Source organism: Microtus oregoni, unplaced genomic scaffold (assembly GCF_018167655.1).
Source record: "Microtus oregoni isolate MIOR12 unplaced genomic scaffold, Mior012 000005F_ref0000423, whole genome shotgun sequence".
In the NCBI taxonomy this organism is placed as follows: Eukaryota; Metazoa; Chordata; class Mammalia; order Rodentia; family Cricetidae; genus Microtus; species Microtus oregoni.
The window spans coordinates 7,343,592-7,361,756 of record NW_024543064.1 but is presented as its reverse complement, the minus strand read 5'-3'; the positions used below and the strand labels follow the sequence as shown (position 1 = coordinate 7,361,756).

At 45.3% G+C, this 18,165-nt stretch overlaps 1 protein-coding gene across 2 annotated transcripts in view; it reads right to left on the bottom strand.

Annotated features, from left to right (window-relative positions):
* LOC121448227 (ubiquitin conjugation factor E4 B) overlaps positions 1-18,165 on the bottom strand; it is a 111,136-nt gene that overhangs the window by 31,083 nt on the left and 61,888 nt on the right. For both annotated transcript variants that reach the window (XM_041652064.1, XM_041652065.1), the window contains 8 exons: positions 17,334-17,448; positions 14,386-14,469; positions 9,516-9,572; positions 8,537-8,653; positions 8,358-8,456; positions 7,564-7,677; positions 5,987-6,185; positions 3,386-3,524 (listed from right to left, as the gene is read on the bottom strand). In XM_041652064.1, coding sequence (XP_041507998.1) covers positions 3,386-3,524; positions 5,987-6,185; positions 7,564-7,677; positions 8,358-8,456; positions 8,537-8,653; positions 9,516-9,572; positions 14,386-14,469; positions 17,334-17,448 — 924 coding nt within the window. The remainder of the gene's footprint in view (positions 1-3,385; positions 3,525-5,986; positions 6,186-7,563; positions 7,678-8,357; positions 8,457-8,536; positions 8,654-9,515; positions 9,573-14,385; positions 14,470-17,333; positions 17,449-18,165) is intronic.

Sequence of the window (18,165 nt, the reverse complement as noted above, 5' to 3'; positions counted from 1 at the left end):
TCCACAGGCCAGACACGGTGGTGCATGAGTCCAAGATAACCAGAGTTCCACATAGATTCTGTCTCCGAACAAAATAAAATACAAACCAGAGCAAATCCCACTACAGTAAGTTCTGGATTAATTGACGCATTTTTTTTTATTTCGGGTTGTTCATAAAATAATAAATAATGTGTCTTCCGGGGGAAAGAAGTGTTTTAAGACAAGATTTCTATGTATAACCCTGGCTGTCCTGGAACTCACTCTGTAGATCAGGTTGGCCTCATCCACAAGAGCTAGTTCCAGGACAGGCACCAAAAGCTACAGAGAAACCCTGTCTCGAAAAACCAAAAAAGTCACATCCAAGGACTGAAGAGATGATGACTCAAAGGTCAAGAACAAATGAAGCTCAGGACATGGGTTCAGTTACCAGCACCTGCATGATGGCTACAACAATCCCTAACTCCAGTTCCAGGGGATCTGATGCCCTCTTCCGACCTCCAAGGACACCAGTGGCACACAGACACACATGCAGGCAAAACACTCACACATAAAATAAGTGAATCTAAATAAACCACGTAAGGACACTGTGCACCCTGATCCTGGGACAAAACCTGCAACACGTGACTGAGCTGGGTAGGTCTCTCTGTTTTGTGTTCTTGCTTTTTTTGTCAAGTTGACAGAAGACAGGGTTATCTGGGGAAGGGGAACTTCAACCGAGGAAATATCTTTGTCAGACTGGCCCGTGGGGTCCAGGCACTAGACTGAGAGTGCCAGGCTTGGTGGCCAGTTTCTTCACCCACTGTGCCATGTCCTCAGTCTTTAGTGGCTGATATTAAAAGTGGATAAAGTTAGCCAGGGAGAGGAAAACATGAGAAAGATGAATAAGCATGGCTGGCTTCAAAAGCCCTAAACCACACAGGGCATATCATATCAGCTAGATATATATAGCACATCCAATGCAATTCAGCTAGAACACATAGTAAGAGTCAACCCCACCCCAAAGTGTAACTATGAAAAACTGTGAACGAAATAATGCTAAGCAAGACATGCTTCTAATCCCAACAACGTGGTGTATGTGTGTCAGGGAGGGGGTACTCAGAGACAGGTGGATCTCTGTGCGTTCAGTGAGTTCCAGGGTTATACAATAGAGTCTTTACCAAGGGGGAGACTGAAGGTGGATCTACTACTGTCAGTCACATTTACCACCCAGTTCTGGGAAGCTGTTGGGTCCATGCTGCCAACTGAGTCTGCCTCTTATAAACCCCATTTACATGTTCCATAACAGAGCCTCTTAAAGGAGCTGCACCTATGTTAGCCACTAGTACCAAATAAGCCTTCTTTCTCTTAAAGGAGCTGCACCTCTGTTTGCCCTTAGTTTCAATCCTACCCAAGAAAAAGCCATTATCAGGAAGCTGTGTTTGGTTCCAATTTATAAGTTTAAAAACTTTAAGCTTAGCCGGGCGGTGGTGGTGCACGCCTTTAATCCCAGCACTCGGGAGGCAGAGGCAGGCGGATCTCTGTGAGTTCGAGACCAGCCTGGTCTACAAGAGCTAGTTCCAGGACAGGCTCCAAAACCACAGAGAAACCCTGTCTCGAAAAACCAAAAAAAAAAAAAAAAAACCAAAACTTTAAGCTTTCCTCAGGTTTTATGTGGACGTTTTCTCAGGTTTTTTGTGGATGCCCCACATTGGGTGCCATATGTAGGTGGAGTTTCTGTCAGGACAACCACTCCCAAATAGCCATTCAGAGATGTATTATTATAAATGCTCAGCCAATAGCTCAGACTTGTTATTAGCTAACTCTTACACCTTAAATTAACCCATATTTCTTATCTGCATTCTGCCACATGGCTCAATACCTTTTTTCAGTACGACAAATTCATCTCCTCTCTGTGTCTCCTCCAGATTCTGAAAGACTCCTTCTCTTCTCCTTCATGCTCTTTGTTCTGCAAGTTCCACCCAACCTCTACCTGTCCAGGTACTGGGCAGTCAGCCTCCTTATTAACCCAATAAGTGACACATATTCACACAGTGTAAAGGAATATTCCACATTTGTCTATAAGATATACTAGGCCTGTAGGCCAAAGTTGGATAACCCAACATTACTGAAGAACTCTGGGTGACTGTGGAGGAAGCTACCTGTTTCTGTCATCTCATAATTTTGGAAGTCACTTGCTCTGAATTTCTTGTTTACTCAGATAATATTATATCCTTCTCGGGTCTTTGATGGGGTTGAAGATGAGACGCTATAGTCACAGTTCTCCCTTATAGTGGTAGAAAGTAAATCAGGTACGAAACTCTGGACTTCCCAGGAGAGGACAGCTAGGAGTATTTTCTCTATTTTGCCAAATACAAATGGACTAGATATTGCAATTCTAATTCTTACTCGATAACTGTTTTTATTGTATATCATTTTAATATGTTAAAGTTAAAACCTTCCCCTTTTCCTGGTTTTTCGAGACAGGGTTTCTCTGGTTGTCCTGGAATTTGCTCTGTAGACCAGATTGGCCTCAAACTCAATGAGATCCGCCTGTCTCTGCCTTCCAAGTGCTGTAATTAAAAGCATGAGCCCCTATTGTCTGGCAAAACCTTCCTTTTTAATTAAACAAAAATGAGGAAATGTGGAATATGCCTTTACAGTGTGTAACATATAAAATTTAAGAATTAGCTAATAACAAGTCTGAACTATTGGCTGGGCATTTATAATTAATAGTCTCTGAATGGTTATTTAGGAACATCTGCTGAGACACAGATAAACTCCACCTACAGAAAAAAGAGAGAGGAAAAAAGGGAAAAGGAATGGGAGATACTGACTGACACAGCCAAGGAGACCTTGAACTTTGTCTCCACCTCACAAGTGCTGAGGTGCCACAGAAGTATGCCACCATGTCACAGCTTTGGCTATAGCATATTATTATAATTGTTCTATTTTGTTATTAGTTGTTAATCCCACAGTGTACTTAATTTATCAATCTGTATCATAACTATGTATCTATAAGAAAACATTACAAGTAAGGTTTTGTAGCATTTATGGTTTAGTCAGACACAGACAACAGTGCAAATCCATGTTTTCTTGATTACCACAGAAAACAGGGTTTGACAGTCCAGGGCAAGAAGGTAAGCCGAAAAGGCAGGAGCTCCTCAAACTGGTTCCTGGTAATCTTCACACCCAGCGGAAAGCTTTTAGCAAGCACATCCAGAGATGAACACCAAGGGCTCAGAGATCAACCTCTGCACCACTTTATCACATAAAGAGCACAGGACGAACGGGAGGCACCAACACGGTAGTAGAGGCAGATAGAATACCGCAATGTATCAGATCTACTGACCACAGCAGACAGCTTGTGCCTAAGAGGCAGCAGTAACAATAACCAATGCCAGAGCAGAGAAGGGATCACGGCACATACCTGTTGAGTTCTCGGATAGCTCGCAGTCTGCGAATGTAGCGACGACAACTAGGCAGAATAGAGAGGTGGTGAGCGTGCAGGGTGAGAAAGAAACATTCTGTAGGGAATTTTGGCTCAGAAAATGGAGGCTGATCTCCATCTAGAATAAAAGCAACAACAAGCATTCTTAACTAAAATCAATTACAAGCCTTAAGGAAAACGTTTTATTCCAAAGGAAAATCGGTGAAGAATATTTTCTGTGTGCATGTTTTTGTGATGTAAGGACATATTTTGCATTTGCATACGTGAAATTGTCTTGTGTCTTTTACAGCTTATTTTTTTGAGACTGGTTACCTATCTATCTCACTGAACTCAGATAGTACCAACTGACAAGCTAGACAGACAATGACTCGGATCGTCCTGTCTTTTTCCACCAGCACTGGGAGCAATAGATGTGCACCACCAGGCCCAGCTTTTATGTGCCTGCTGGGAAGCTGAGCTCACGTCCTCATGCTTGCACGGCAGTGCTTTCCTGACCAAGGGAGCCCTTCCGCAGTCTAGGCATTTTCATTTTTTTTTTTTTTGTTCTTTGTTTTTTGTTTTTTTTTTTCTTTATGTGGTTCTGGCTGTCATGGAACTCTTTATATAGACCAAGCTGTCCTTGAACTTACAGACATCTACCTGTCTCTGCTTCTATGGTGCTTAGATTAAAACCATACAACACTATCGCCAGCCTCCAAGAATATTTTTTAAAGTACAAACTTATGTGACACCGTAAGAAAAACAAATTCCTATGTGCTTTAGTTAAAGGCCCTGTACCTTATCTTAGCTGATTAGATGTTTATAAAGATCAACCTTTTATGATGTCTTCCTAATATATCTTACAAAATCATCTTCATATCCCAAGATGTACATATCATTTCAATCTTACAATAGTATTAGGCATATTAATCCACCACAGTCATTTTCTTACATGTTTGTTTTCCTACTTTCTAGGAAGAACTTTGTACTTTGAACATCAACTTCTGGAGTATAGGCAGAAAGTAGAGTCACAGAGAGAATATCATTACATAGTAGGTTTTTGGTTTTGTTGTTTGTTTATTTGTTTTGCAGTTGTTTTGGTTTGGTTTTGGATTTTCCATACAGGGTTTCTCTGTGTAACAATTCTCGCTGCTCTGAGAGTTGCTTTGCAGACCAGGCTAGCCTTGAATTCACAGAGATCCGCCTGCCCCTACCTCCTGAGTACTAGGATTAAAGATGCGTGCCACCACAGCCCAACTACATATGTAGTAGTTTTTAATCAGTACATAACGACTCATTTATAGGGTAGAGTTGGTACTTAACACGTGTGTATAGAATGTCATAGTTAAATCATTCGAGCATTTATCCTATCTTTGTGCTGAAAACAGTCAAACCCCCTCCGCAGCTTTTATGAAACATGCACTGAGCTACTGCTGACCACTGCTACCCTGCTGTGCTAAAGAACATTAGCGGTGATTTCTCCTATACACCTGTGCCCTTAACCAGTTGCAGTGCTTCAGGGGCAGTCTTGCTGCTTAGGAGACTGAGGTAGGAGGGTTGCTTGAGTCTAGGAACTTGAAGCTAGCATGGACAACACAGGAAATCCTTAACTTAAAAACTAAAGCAACCTAGTCCACTGCTACTCTATCACCATCCTCTGTGTGTGTCTCCCTCCCCATCCTCTGTGTGTGTCTCCCTCCCCGTCCACTGCTGCTCTATCACTATCCTCTGTGTGTGTCTCCCTCCCCATCCTCTGCTACTCTATCACCATCCTGTGTGTGTCTCCCTTTTCCCTTCAACAGTGTTATAATTTTAGGGCTGGAGAGATGGCTCAGTGGTTAAGAGCAATGACTGTTCTTCCAGAGGACCTGAGTTCTATTCCCAGCAACCACATGGTGGCTCACAACCATCTATAATAGATCTGGTGCTCTCTTCTGGCCTTCAGGCATATATGGAGAAAAAATGTTGTATACATAATAAATAAATAAAATCTTTAAAAAAAAAGTGTTATAATTTTATAATATTCCTAGAATTCATTTTAGGCTGAGGAAACAAATTTATTAAACAACATCTATTTTTTTCTTTTCTTGGTCTTGTAAGGTAGGATCTTGCTGTGTAGCCCACACTGGCCTTGAACTCGTGATTCTCCTACCTTCCTCCTAAGTGCTGGGGTTCCAAGTTTGTACTAAGTAAGACTGAGCACCAAGTGATTACTTTCCTAGAAGGTGTACGTTTCATCATGGCATTTCCCTTTCCAGGTAAATAGGAATTCATCTTATTCCACACATAATTTTCAAATATTAAAAAAAGAAGTGGCAGGGGGTTTTGATTTTTGTAATTACAAATATATTTTATGCTACGAAGAAGCAAGATAATTATCCTTATATCTTAAAACAGCCATATTTTCAACTGCCACGATACAACATAAAATCTGTAATAGAGTTGTTATTATCGAGTCTTCTCTTTCCTGCCCATCTGTTCTATGTATGTGTTCAGTATTCAAGGAAGAAATTTCACTATGTTAATTTTAACTCTGCATCTCCATCTCCCAGAGCCATGCAGATGAAAGAGAGGTGACCCAGCCATGAACACAGCACTCACAGAGCTCAGCCAGCCACTCATTCACATCCTCCATCGTTGCATTTATCCGTGTCTCATCGTTCGGGAGATTAATCCGACATTTCGGGTGGAATATGTAAGTGGGGTCGACTGTTTCTAACTTGATCTTTGTACTTAGCTGCTGCAGGACCCAAAGGAGGTTCAGCATAAAGCCGTCTGTGGACACCAACCGATCATCTGCCTGGGACACAAAGTGAAAGCAATTCAAACGACTGGTAAGTCCAAATTCCTATGAGAGCACCTGGGGCACTCCAGTGTGACCACTCCCTAAAGTCAGTAACAGGACGTATGGTGATGCCAGCCAAGCAAGGTCCCACCTATCCACTACCATGTCCTTACTGACCGTCTGCATAACACAATTCATATTTAGAGAGGTCCCACCTATCCACAACCATGTCTTCACTGACCTCTGCAACACCCCCATCTGCACAGCACAATTCATAGTTAGAGAGGGAGTGAAGGTCAGAGAGGGAAGCAAAAGCAGAACAAATGTAGCTTCCGTTCTCGTTCCTATTTCTCAGGAACATCAAATCAGCACAACGAGCTGCACCCCCATGTGACAGCTTTGTCGTGTAAACAATGAGCATAGACCCACGTGAGCAACTAAGAAGCCATTAGAGCTGAGCAGCCACTGTACACTAGGGACTATTCTAACGCATTACGTAGAAGTAGCCCACAAGTCAGTAGTCACTCCTAACCCCATTCACCAAATGGAGACCCTGAGGCACAGAGAAATGCAGGTGTGGCTGACTTACAGACCACATGCAGCTGAGGCCAGCTATGAATGTGGCCCAACATAAAACTGCGACTCACATAAAACAGGGTGAAATTTCTGTGTGATCTCCTTTGACTGCATGGTCCTTGGGACAATGTCAAGGGGCTGGACACAGCAGACACTGTACGCAGCACCAGAAGTCACTGGGCTTTTGCTCTTCTCTATACTTTTATTATTTTGCTTACAAGTTCATTCTATTAATAATAATCTGGAATTTTTAATTTCCCTGCTCTTACCATGAGCAATGTAGATCTTCTTCAGGCCTGCTCCTGACCCCGCCCGTGTGATCTCCTGGCTGACGCCCCTCCCCTTCAGTGGATCCCACTACAGTCCTCACGGATAAGCCCTGACCAGACTCAAGCTTCTTTTTCACCTGCGCATTTGCCCCCAGTCACAAAGGCCTACATCCTGGCTCACAATGAAGCTGGCCCATTTCTGCTCTACTACCGTATAGGTACTGTATATGTTCTAGCCTTGCAACGACAAGCTCCTCAGTCAAGGAGCCTCCTCAGAGAGGCCACCCTGCTACCTGATCACAATTCATTCCTGTACCTTCCTTCTGGCACTCCACACACTCCCAAACCTGCGCACTTCCATCTCGGACTCTACTGCTGTCTGGAATACTGCACTTGCACGTCTACTCCCTACCAGAGAACTCAGATCCACAGAAGTGGGAGACTCGCCTGGTCCTGTCGCACGCTGTCTTCCTGACCCCAGCACTCAGCCTGGGAGGAGCAAGATAAACAGGTTCAACGAGCACCTGAGGCATTAGGGGGACTCATACCTGCATCTGGGCTTTCTTCATATTGGCATTGACGATGGCTGCCATGTAACTGAGAGCTGCTTCACGAGTTTCGCCATTTAACAACACACTATGCAGAATCTTGAAAAGCTCTTGCTGAATTATTTTCAAAAAGAAAAAACAATTGACTTCTTTTTTACTTTGAGATTAGCCTACCACTCCCCCTTACTCTCCCACACCCATTCCTTGTATGGAAGCCAAGACAGTCAGCACACAGAAGTGTGTGTGAGAAAGCAGGAGGACCGTGGAGGGCAGCAGCATGCAGTGGGGAGGGTGCTGAGCAGCCACAGGTTTAATAACCCAGCCTCTGTCACTGCCGTCCCATGACCAATATGGCTTCAATTGGCAAAGGCACTTCACGTTTGCAGTTGAGAACAAGGGATCGGCAAAGGGTGCCACACTATCAGCTTTTGCTCATCCTCATGGCTTCCATGGCTATGGCAAGATGGAGGGAAAGCACGGCCACTAGACATCACTCCAGCCCTCAGTGACAGTCCCAGAGAAACAGCATAGCTGGACTTCAGGTCATTACTCATGTCACAGTGGGGCTCTCTGGGAGACACCTAACTGTACCCTCGAGGTGCTGGGCCTGGGCTCCATCTCTGCCCCGAAGCAGCAACAAGAGCTAACAGCAATGAGCTGAGCTCTACATGGAGCATCTTCCTGGTAGCACATCTGCCTTCTGTGACGCGGGAGACCCGGGCAGCACTCATCTATGAAACAGGCTTTCTTCCCCCGGGAGGCCCTTGCCTCTGCCTTCCCTTCTCAACACCTACCCGTCCCAGCTCCAGATAATGCTGTAGTGACTGGCTGACGACACGGGTGTTCTCCAGGGTAATGGTGGGCCCTGAGAAGTATTTCTCAACCACCTTTGCCTGGAAGTAGACGGGATATACTCGATCAGCATACAGTGACCACCTGGGAAGGGCTGAGCGGGCGTCAAATGTGTACTCACATCGTCCTCTGCAAAGACCGAGAAGCTAAAGAAGGCCCCTAAGTAGGAGAGTCTCTGCAGCTCCCGCCCAGAACCAGGGCTTAAAGACTTCGGCAACCACAGGGGCAAAGAGGCGACCTAGAGACAACACAGAGGGACCCATCAAGCTGCTGAGGGAGATGGTGTGGGAGGAGCCCAGAGTGCCCAGCAATCAGCTATACAGGTGGTTCTGGCCACCATGTACCCCCAAAATACAAGGTACAAGTCAGGTTCCTTTTAATATTTTTTGACCTCTGACAGTAGGTGCTCTCCAACTTCCACACTTTTGTAACAAGCATTTTACGTTTTTTATTGAATCTTTCAGAATGTCGTGTGTGTGTGTGTGTGTGTGTATGTGTGTGTGTGTGTGTGTGGTGTGACATTTCTCCCCACTGTCCTTTTTTCTCCTCTGCTCCCCCAGTCTCTTTTCCCCCAGCACTGCTTCTGTTCTCGTGTGATTCTTGTGTGTCCTTTTTTCTCCTCTGCTCCCCAGTCTCTTTTCCCCCAGCACTGCTTCTGTTCTCGTGTGATTCTTGTGTAGCACACTGCACCTGAGCAAAGACGCTGGCCTGAGCACAAGTGGACGCCACCACTGCAGCAAGGTTCCCGCAGCAGCAGGCAGACACTGAGGACTATGACTCCCCCAAGCCACTACCTGCCTACAAGAGATCGGGACACTCCTGAGTGAAGCTTACAGACCCGTTGTGACGTTCCTCAGAGGATCTGCTCATTTCCCACAGCACCTGCTACTCTTGCTGTAGAGCACTTACCCCAGGAAAAGCAGACAAAGGAAATACGTCGGCACAGAAGACACCACACAGAACAGTGATCTACAACATGAGGGCATTACACCCCTCCCCGCGCCTGCCTCTATCCAAATGTCTTTCACGAGAAGTCTGTAGCTAACACTACTTGTCCTCTGCGGTGACAGAATCAGCGCATGGGTTCACCAGGCACTTACCAAACTGCACACAGGGTGTGTCTTCCCAAACTTGGTTTCACAGAGTTCACCTAGCGCCTAGAAATAAGACAGGACAGAATCACTGGGTATGTTCTGTTTCACAATGCTGTTGTATGTGACAGCAAGGGACAACTTTCATTTCCACTACAAATGCTTGACGATGCTCATTATGAGGGCATCAACTTCACTACTTTTCCTACTTAGTAAAGGAACACACACGAATGGCAAAACAAAACAAAAAGAACACATACAAAAACAGGTGGTGGTGGCTCATGCCTTTAATGCCAGCACTCAGGAGGCAGAGGTAGGAGGATCTCTGTGAGATCTGTTAGAGGCCAGTCTGGTCTACAGAGTGAGTTCCAGGACAGCCAGGACTATTTCCCAGAGAAATCCTGTCTCAAAAAAACAAAAACAACAACGAAAAGAAAAACATCCCTGTCTATGTGGCCTGGTGCATACCTTTAGTCTCAGGAGGCAGAGGCAGGCTGATCTCTGTGAACTGGAGGCCAGTCTGGTCTATGGAGTTCTAGGATAGCCAGCGCTACATAGTGAGACCCTGTCTCAAACAAAACAAAATAAATACCTTTGTGGGAAGGGGGAAAACATGATAAAAAATAAAAAAAAAAAGCATTTAGGAAATGGAGCACACAGAGAATAGCTGGAATCACTCGGACACTCTGGTGTCCTTCCCAAAGGGTGTGAACATAGTCTTGAAGACTGAGTTTTTGCTTAATGTCATTTCATAACACAAGATTTGTTGCATGAACTGTGTGTGCTAATCCTGCCAGCGCTAACCAGGGCTTTACCCTGGACCCAAGAACTCTTCTTTAGTGCTGTCTTCATTCTATACCAGACAGTCATGACCACAGTTTAGCCGAAGTCCATCAAGCTACAACGAATATGAAATTAGTTTCTCCGTGACTTAGACAGAAGCTGCCTATCAGCCATCGAGCCATGAACAGACGCAGTGACGTCACTGATACAAAGAACTGCTGAGGCATGCAAGTTCTCACTGTACAGAGTAGGATACCGCACTAACACCACAGGGAAAGCCTAAGACAATGTCACCACCAGGCAGCACATCATCCACAAGGGAAGACAAACTCGGGGGGCTGGCAGCCATATGACATCATCATCATCATTTATTGTTGCTTTTGTTATTGTGTTATTGTGTGTGCATGTGCTTCTTTCAGATGAGACTTTGCTATGTCCCCCTAACCTCCTAAGTGCTGGCTCTGCGGACATATGCCACATGTCCAGTAGCATCAGCATAAAAGACAGCTCCAGCAATCACACCATAGAATAAAGCAATAATCCAGCAATTTCTGCGCTAGCTCCAGCAGCCTTTCTCTTCATACCCATTTCTCATCCCCGCCTCACTTTCCTCTCTGCCTTTTAGATGCACCCTCGTTATTGTACCAGCATCAACAGCAGGCCCCAATTAAACCACTGTCTACCACAAAGGATGCTTCTGTCGTTCACGAGGACATTTTGTTGATATGTCACTACACGCTCTTTTTTTTGTTTTGTTTTTTGTTTTTCGAGACAGGGTTTCACTGTGGTTTTGGAGCCTGTCCTGGAACTAGCTCTGTAGACCAGGCTGGTCTCGAACTCACAGAGATCTGCCTGCTTCTGCCTCCCGAGTGCTGGGATTAAAGGCGTGCGCCACCATCGCCCAGCACTACACGCTCTTCACTGGAACACTAAACTACTCCAGATCGGGGCTGAGAAGTCAACAGTCCCAAAGCAGTGTTTACACGACAGTGAGGGTACAGGTAGCACCGACTGAAAACCTCAGCTGAAACAACAGTGACAATCCCACGTCCTCTCTGCCCTTGCCATACAGTTTATGGGAAACCTGAGGAATAAGACTGTAACACAAAGTCTCAGAAACAAGATCCGCATTTTTATTTACCTACTTTCTTGGTGGTTTCTATTGTTTTTTTGAGACAGGATCTTACTATGCAGTCCAGGTTTGCCTGGAACTCAACATGAATTTCAAGCTGGTTCGCCCAACCCAGACCCCTGAGTGCAGAACTACAGTACACCTGAATCTAACTTCTTTCTTTACCTGCTTTCCTCCACCCAGGGTAGTCTCACTATGTAGAGGTGGATGAGCTCCCGATCCTCCTGCTTTGACAGACCTGGCTCACTCTGTAGCCTAGGCTGGCCTAGAATTCCCTGAGTAGCTGATCAGGCCTTTAATTCATGATTAGCTTTCTTGCCTCAGATTCCCAATGGCTGGGGTGACGTGAGAACCAGACATGGCCAGGCCTCACACTTTCATTCATTGAGTGAGGACTTTCACCCTGCTAATGCTGCGACAGTTCTGTCACCTGTGTGAGCATTTATCACAGTATATAACTCAAGATATTTTGCTGATACAATTTTTACCATGAATTATTAACAGCCCAAAGCAGCAGTTCTCAACCTGTGGGCCATGAGCCTTTTTCACCTAAGACTAATGGAAAACACAGATATTTACAGTATAATTCATAACAATAGCAAAATTACAGTTATAAAGTAGTAACAAAAATAGTTTCACAGTTGGGGGTGAGCACAACATAAGGCACTGTATTAAAGGTTGAGAACCACTGTGTTAAAGAGTCTCAGCGTCAGGAGGGCTGAGGACCACTGGGTTAAAGGTCTCCGCGTTGGAGAGGATGAGAAGCATGGCTCTAAGGGAAGAAAGCTTGTTTCCTGAGCTCTGTGATCTGGTACCATTACCAAGTACCAAGGCGTCAATAGCATAATAGAATCAAATCAATAGAATGAGTACAAGGAACAAAGTATCACTTTCTCTATGATCAATTTATACAAAGTTGTAAATATACATAGAGTAACTGAGTTTCATGGCTTGGCAGGTTTTCATTACAACCCTGTAACAAAAAGGAATACCTGAAGGCATGTCTCCCAAAACTCCAAAGAAGCAAATTCTAAACAGAAGAGTCTCTCATTTGTTTTTTAAATTTTTTGAGATAGGGTCTCTCTGCAGAGCTCTGGTTGTTCTGGAACTCACTATGTAGACCAGGCTGACCTGGAACTCCGCAATCCACCTCCCAAGTGCTGGCATTAAAGGCGGTGCCATGGCTCTCACAAGCACAGCAGTGGTTTACGACAGCTGCACCCCCAATGGAAACCTAGCTAAAGATTCTGCCCATAATTTCTGCCTGTTTTGAGCACCTTGGGGCATCAGGTACATCTGTTTTGAAGAAAATACCACAGATGAGACGCATGGCTTCACAGATTCACTGTGCCCAGTACACAGAGATAAACTGCATTACCTCACAGGTAGAACAGTGCCCTTTGACCTTACCCCTAGTAATCCGTTTGGGGGGGGGGATGGGTGTTTGCAAGGATGCACATGTGTGCTCATGTGGGTGGAGAAACGGGAGTGATGTTGGGAATCTTCCAGCTTATTCTCACTGAGGCAGAATCTCTCCATCAAACTCCCAGGTCAGCAACAATGGCTAGTTTCTCTAGCTGGCCTGATCCAGGGATCTTCCAGCTCCATCTTCTAAGGCTAGAATGACAAGCAGGGCACTCGACACGCCCAGATTTATGTGGGTTCAGTCTTCCTGATGTTCAGGCAAGCACTCTGACTACTAAGTCATCTCCCAGGCTCTATTCATAGGTTAACAGATTCACTTAGTGTGAGTATGTGCGCATATGTGTGTATGCAAGTGAGCACACATATGCCACAGCACATGTTGGGAAGTCAGAATAAAACTTTCGGAGTTTTATTGTCTTCCACCTTGTTTGGGGGCAGAATCTCTGATTTCTGTCACTGCACTTTGCTATTCCAAGCTAGTTGGTCCATGAGCTTTTGGCCAGTTGTCCTGTGTCCACCTCTGACCTTCCCCGAGATGTACTGGGACTACAGTTACAAGCCCCCATATCTGGCCTTTCATGTGCAGCCACAGGAAGCAAACTCAAGTCACAGAATCATGTGGCAAATATTTTAGCCTACTGAACTAGCTGTGGCTCAGTAAATAAGATTTTCCCCCTACTGGTCAAGAGCACACACAACTCTAAGCCAAGCACTTAGGAAGCAGAAGGAGGTTCGTGAGTACAGGGCTAGCCTGGGCTACACAGGGAGATATTAAAATGGTTTCATTCATTGGGGATTTCTAAAAAAGATTTATTTTCATTTATGTGCACATGTACATGTGCCTCCTGAGTGCAGGTATGGTGTAGGCCAGAAGAAGGCAAAGTTCATGGGGTTGGAGTTACAGGCAGTTTTGCAAACCAAGCCCAGGTAACATAGAAGAGCAACAAACACTCATAACTGCTGAGCCACTTCTCCAGCCCCAATTTGCTGATGCTGTTTTTCCATCTATTTTTACTGTGTGTGGGGGGATAAAGAATGTGTGTGCAAGACAGAGGAGAACTTACGGAGTTGGTACTCTCCCTCATCCTTACGTGGGTTTACGCTTGCACAGCAAGCATTTTAAGATGAGCCAGACTCTTAAGGGTTTCTCTTTGAAATCCCAAGTATGGTTTGTTTGCCGTTCTGAAAATCAGCAAGTTGCCCCCAAGAGTGATGCTCTGTGCTAGCAATCTAGGCTGGCAAAGCACGCTGGCATTAGAGCTTCACTTGCTGCGTCTGGGACTGGCAGGGGTGGAGTGCAGAGGGCTACAATGCACCCAGGCAGCTCAGCACACAACCGCATTCCATCTGGCCACACCAGGCTCCGGGCTTTACATGTGAATGCGGGATTAATCCACACCGTCACTGCAACACATGAAAGGTAGAGGCGGTGGGACCAGAATCAACGGTCATCTTCAGCCTGAAGACATGAGACTGTCTCAAAAACTAAAACATTTGAAAACAAGCCTGAACAGAGATCTAAGAGAAAGTGTCTTTTACCATGAGGGGGTATTTGAAGTAGTCACTGTCGAGAGAGCACTCCTTGGCAGCCAGAGCCAGGCCTTGTAAAACAGGGATAAAGATCTGTAAGAAAGAAAGGCACAGACGTTAGACCGAAGGCAAACAAAGCATGTCGGGCAAGGTACTGGGGCCGTGGGGCCAGGCACTCCTGCTCTTCCCCCAGAAGAAACCTTTCTTCCTTTCTTCCTTACAAAGGATTGTAGAATTCTTGAGTGCTGACCTGTCACTCAAACTCACCACAGAGTAAAGGAGCTGAGTTTTCCAGAAAAGGATGCTGATGAGCACGAACACTCCAGCGGGACACTGACATCCAACAACAGCCAGCACAGGTAACTGTGAGGGGTCCCTGCCTCACTGTGGACGCCCGCACACCTCACCAGCACCCCCCTCCTCCCCGAGTTACTGTTACTGATTAACACAGACCTATGATCTGTAGGAAAAGTACCTAAGTGTTCCACCTTCTCCTCAAATCCACATACACTAGAAAACCAGTTTTGTTCTGTTTGTTACATTCAGCTTAACCGAGAGCAGGGAGACAGCTGATGAATGTTCAAACTGAAAGACAAATGGTGACCAAGAATGCCTCACCTGCATACACAGTGCAATTAGCACAGTCACCTGATCTGGACCCGAAGGGCACAGACACACACAAGGCTGGTATGATACGCTAACAGAGTGCAAGCCCTGCTCAGCACTGCCCACCTTAAACTTCACAGCGCCCTGTCACTGAGCCACACAATACGAGTGGGCTGAAACCCAAGACAACAACATCAAGGGGAAAATGAATGAGCACAGCAGCTGGCAATCTGCACATGAGCTGGAAAAGGAGCTTATGTGAAGCCACTAGAAAACCTGGACCCGCCCCTTAGGACAGAGAATTTTCAGCACAAGAGAAGACACGGGACCAAAAACAGTGCCCAAGATCACACGCGCCTGTGGAGCATTTTGTGCTATCAAAAGGGCTCTGGGAGAGATCAACGTGGTTTCTGTAACTGGGGTTTCAGGGCAGAAGTAATGTGCCTTCGTAAGCTAGCTCCAAATGGGGAGTAACAGTCAGCACGGGAGCAGGAGATGCCAAAACTGCCTCCAAGAGGAAAAGACAAAACAAGTTCTAGAATCCCACAGATAAATGCCAATAACTGTCCATCTGAAAAATCTTTAGGTATGCTTTAAGAAATACTTTACTAAGCCGGGCGGTGGTGGCGCACGCCTTTAATCCCAGCACTCGGGAGGCAGAGGCAGGCGGATCTCTGTGAGTTCGAGGCCAGCCTGGTCTACAAGAGCTAGTTCCAGGACAGGAACCAAAAGCTACGGAGAAACCCTGTCTCGAAAAATCAAAAAAAAAAAAAATACTTTACTTTTTTTTAGTAGAGTATCCCCTTGTGCAGGTAAGAGCTTATTAGATAATAAGCAGGCAAAAGAAGAATAAGAATAAAATGTTTCCCAAAACACATCAAGGATTGTTATTGTTTCAATTTAACTTACTGTGTTTGTGTAATGTGTGTATAAGTGGGTGTGTGCATACTAAACGTGGAGGTCACAGGGCAACTTTTGGGAGTCAGTACTACCTCTACTGTGTGTTCAGGGACCAACTCCAGGGAACCTGGCCTACACAGCAAGCGCGTTTGCCCATGAAGGCAGCCGCAGCCTGGTGCCACATTATTTTTGTACCTGCAACACTGCAAAGCACTCTGTTACTTCCCGAGTGAGCGCCTCGCAGTCAGTCGTAGAAAGCACCACCCAACATTAAAAGGAAAGTGGAGGCCGGGAGAGGACTTAGCAAATCACATCTGCCATTGTTAGGCAAAAAGGGAGGACTCGGCCCAACGCAGTCAGCAGCTCTGTTTCTGCAGGGCTTCTCTCCACATAAAACTCAAGTTTATCAATAACATAAGCATAACATGTCCATTTCAGGTGATTTTGGGCCTGATTTTTAAAACTACTCTGGGTTCTTCAAATGCCGGCTTTTATGGAAAAAAGTATTCATTAATGCTGACCACACCTAAAGGCCGCTTCATTTAAACCTCCTGAGACAATTTTTTTGTGCACTGGAGTTCACTTATCTCCCTAAGGAGAAAGAGCTCATGGTGCCACTTTATTGTTTCTGCATGCCCACAGACATCACAAAAGGCCACAGCTAACAACGTCAGAGAGGGCATACCCTGAAACATAACTTTTCTTCTGGAGTCCTGAATTGTCCCCTCCCCCCATTCAGATGAAGTCTCACTATGTAGCCCTGGCTGGCCCGGAACTTACTGTGTAGACCAGGCTGGTTTCTAATTCATGGAGATTTAGCAGGTTCTGACCGGTGAGTGCTGGGATTAAAGGCATTCACCACCACACCTGATGTGAGATGGATTGTGCTTTTACAAATATTTAAAAATTCAAAGGTCTTAAAATCAAGACTTATGAATATACTAGCTATAAAACAAAGTCAAGGGAATCATGTCAACTGATAACATACACAGTGAAATCTAGGCAGAGGCATTTCCCACATTTGATGTTCTTATTTGTTTCCTTTTTAGCATATATTAATCATGTGTGGCTTTTTATGGAATTTTAATACAAAAACCTAATGTATGTTTATCGTATTCACCGCATTACACTCCCATGTCTCCTTCCCATTCATGCCTCTTAACCAGTCCCTTCACTATTTTCATATCCCCGCACCCTCCCACACACCTTCTTCTTCTGACCCAATAAGTTTACTTAGGGCCACCTGAAGAAACACGGGGATCGGCTGTTCATAGGAGAATGGGCACCTTTATCAGTGGCTGTATCACTTGAGAGAGAAAGTATCTTTCCATCCCATCCCCCAGCCACCACTAACTACAGGGGAGGGGGGAGCTGCATGAGTCCCTCCCCTACTCCATGACTCGGGGCAGATGCACGTAGCTAAGAGGTGGAGTACCCACTGGCCACTGTACCTGCTTGAACACCTCTTCATCCTGGTGAGTGGTCCTCACCAGCTCCTGAATGAAGCCATAGGGGAGGTTCCTGCACAGCATGTACGGCACGAGGAAGGACGGCTGCTGCAAGGACCTGCAGACCCAGGAGAAGCAAGGGCTGTGATGGAAGCACGTGGAACACCATGGCCCATAGACTACCCAGTCACACAAACGTACATTTTAAATGAGACACCAGAAGAAATAACACAAGCAACTCTTTCTTTGTGGAGTCCTATCAAAGTGAAGAGTCAGGGCTGGGACCTCAGCCACAAGACACTTTACTAGCAAGTGCGAAACCCCAGGTCAGATCCTTGGCAGCGGAAAATAAATAATAAACGCACCTAAAATGAATTACGGGAATGAGAGAGATGGTTCGGTACTTAAGAGCTCCTATAGAAGGTATGTTTGGTTTCCGGCACCTGTGTGGTGGCTCACAACTGTTTTTAACTCCAGTTCCAGGAGATCTAACGCCTTCTTCTGACGTCCAAGAGCACCACAAGCACCCGGCGTGCACGCGCGCGCACACACACACACACAAGCAAAATGTACACACAGTGAACCTAAAACTCCTTTAAACAATGAAAAAGAATTGTTGTTCATTTATTTGTTTATGTCTCATCCACATTGAGGAAAAGAAGATTAGTAAACACTTTTTCTTTTTTTTAAAATATTTATTTATTTATTATATATACAATATTCTGTCTGTGTGCATGTCTGCAGGCCAGAAGAGGGCACCAGACCTCTTTACAGATGGTTGTGAGCCACCATGTGGTTGCAGGGACTTGAACTCAGGACCTTTGGAAGAGCAGAC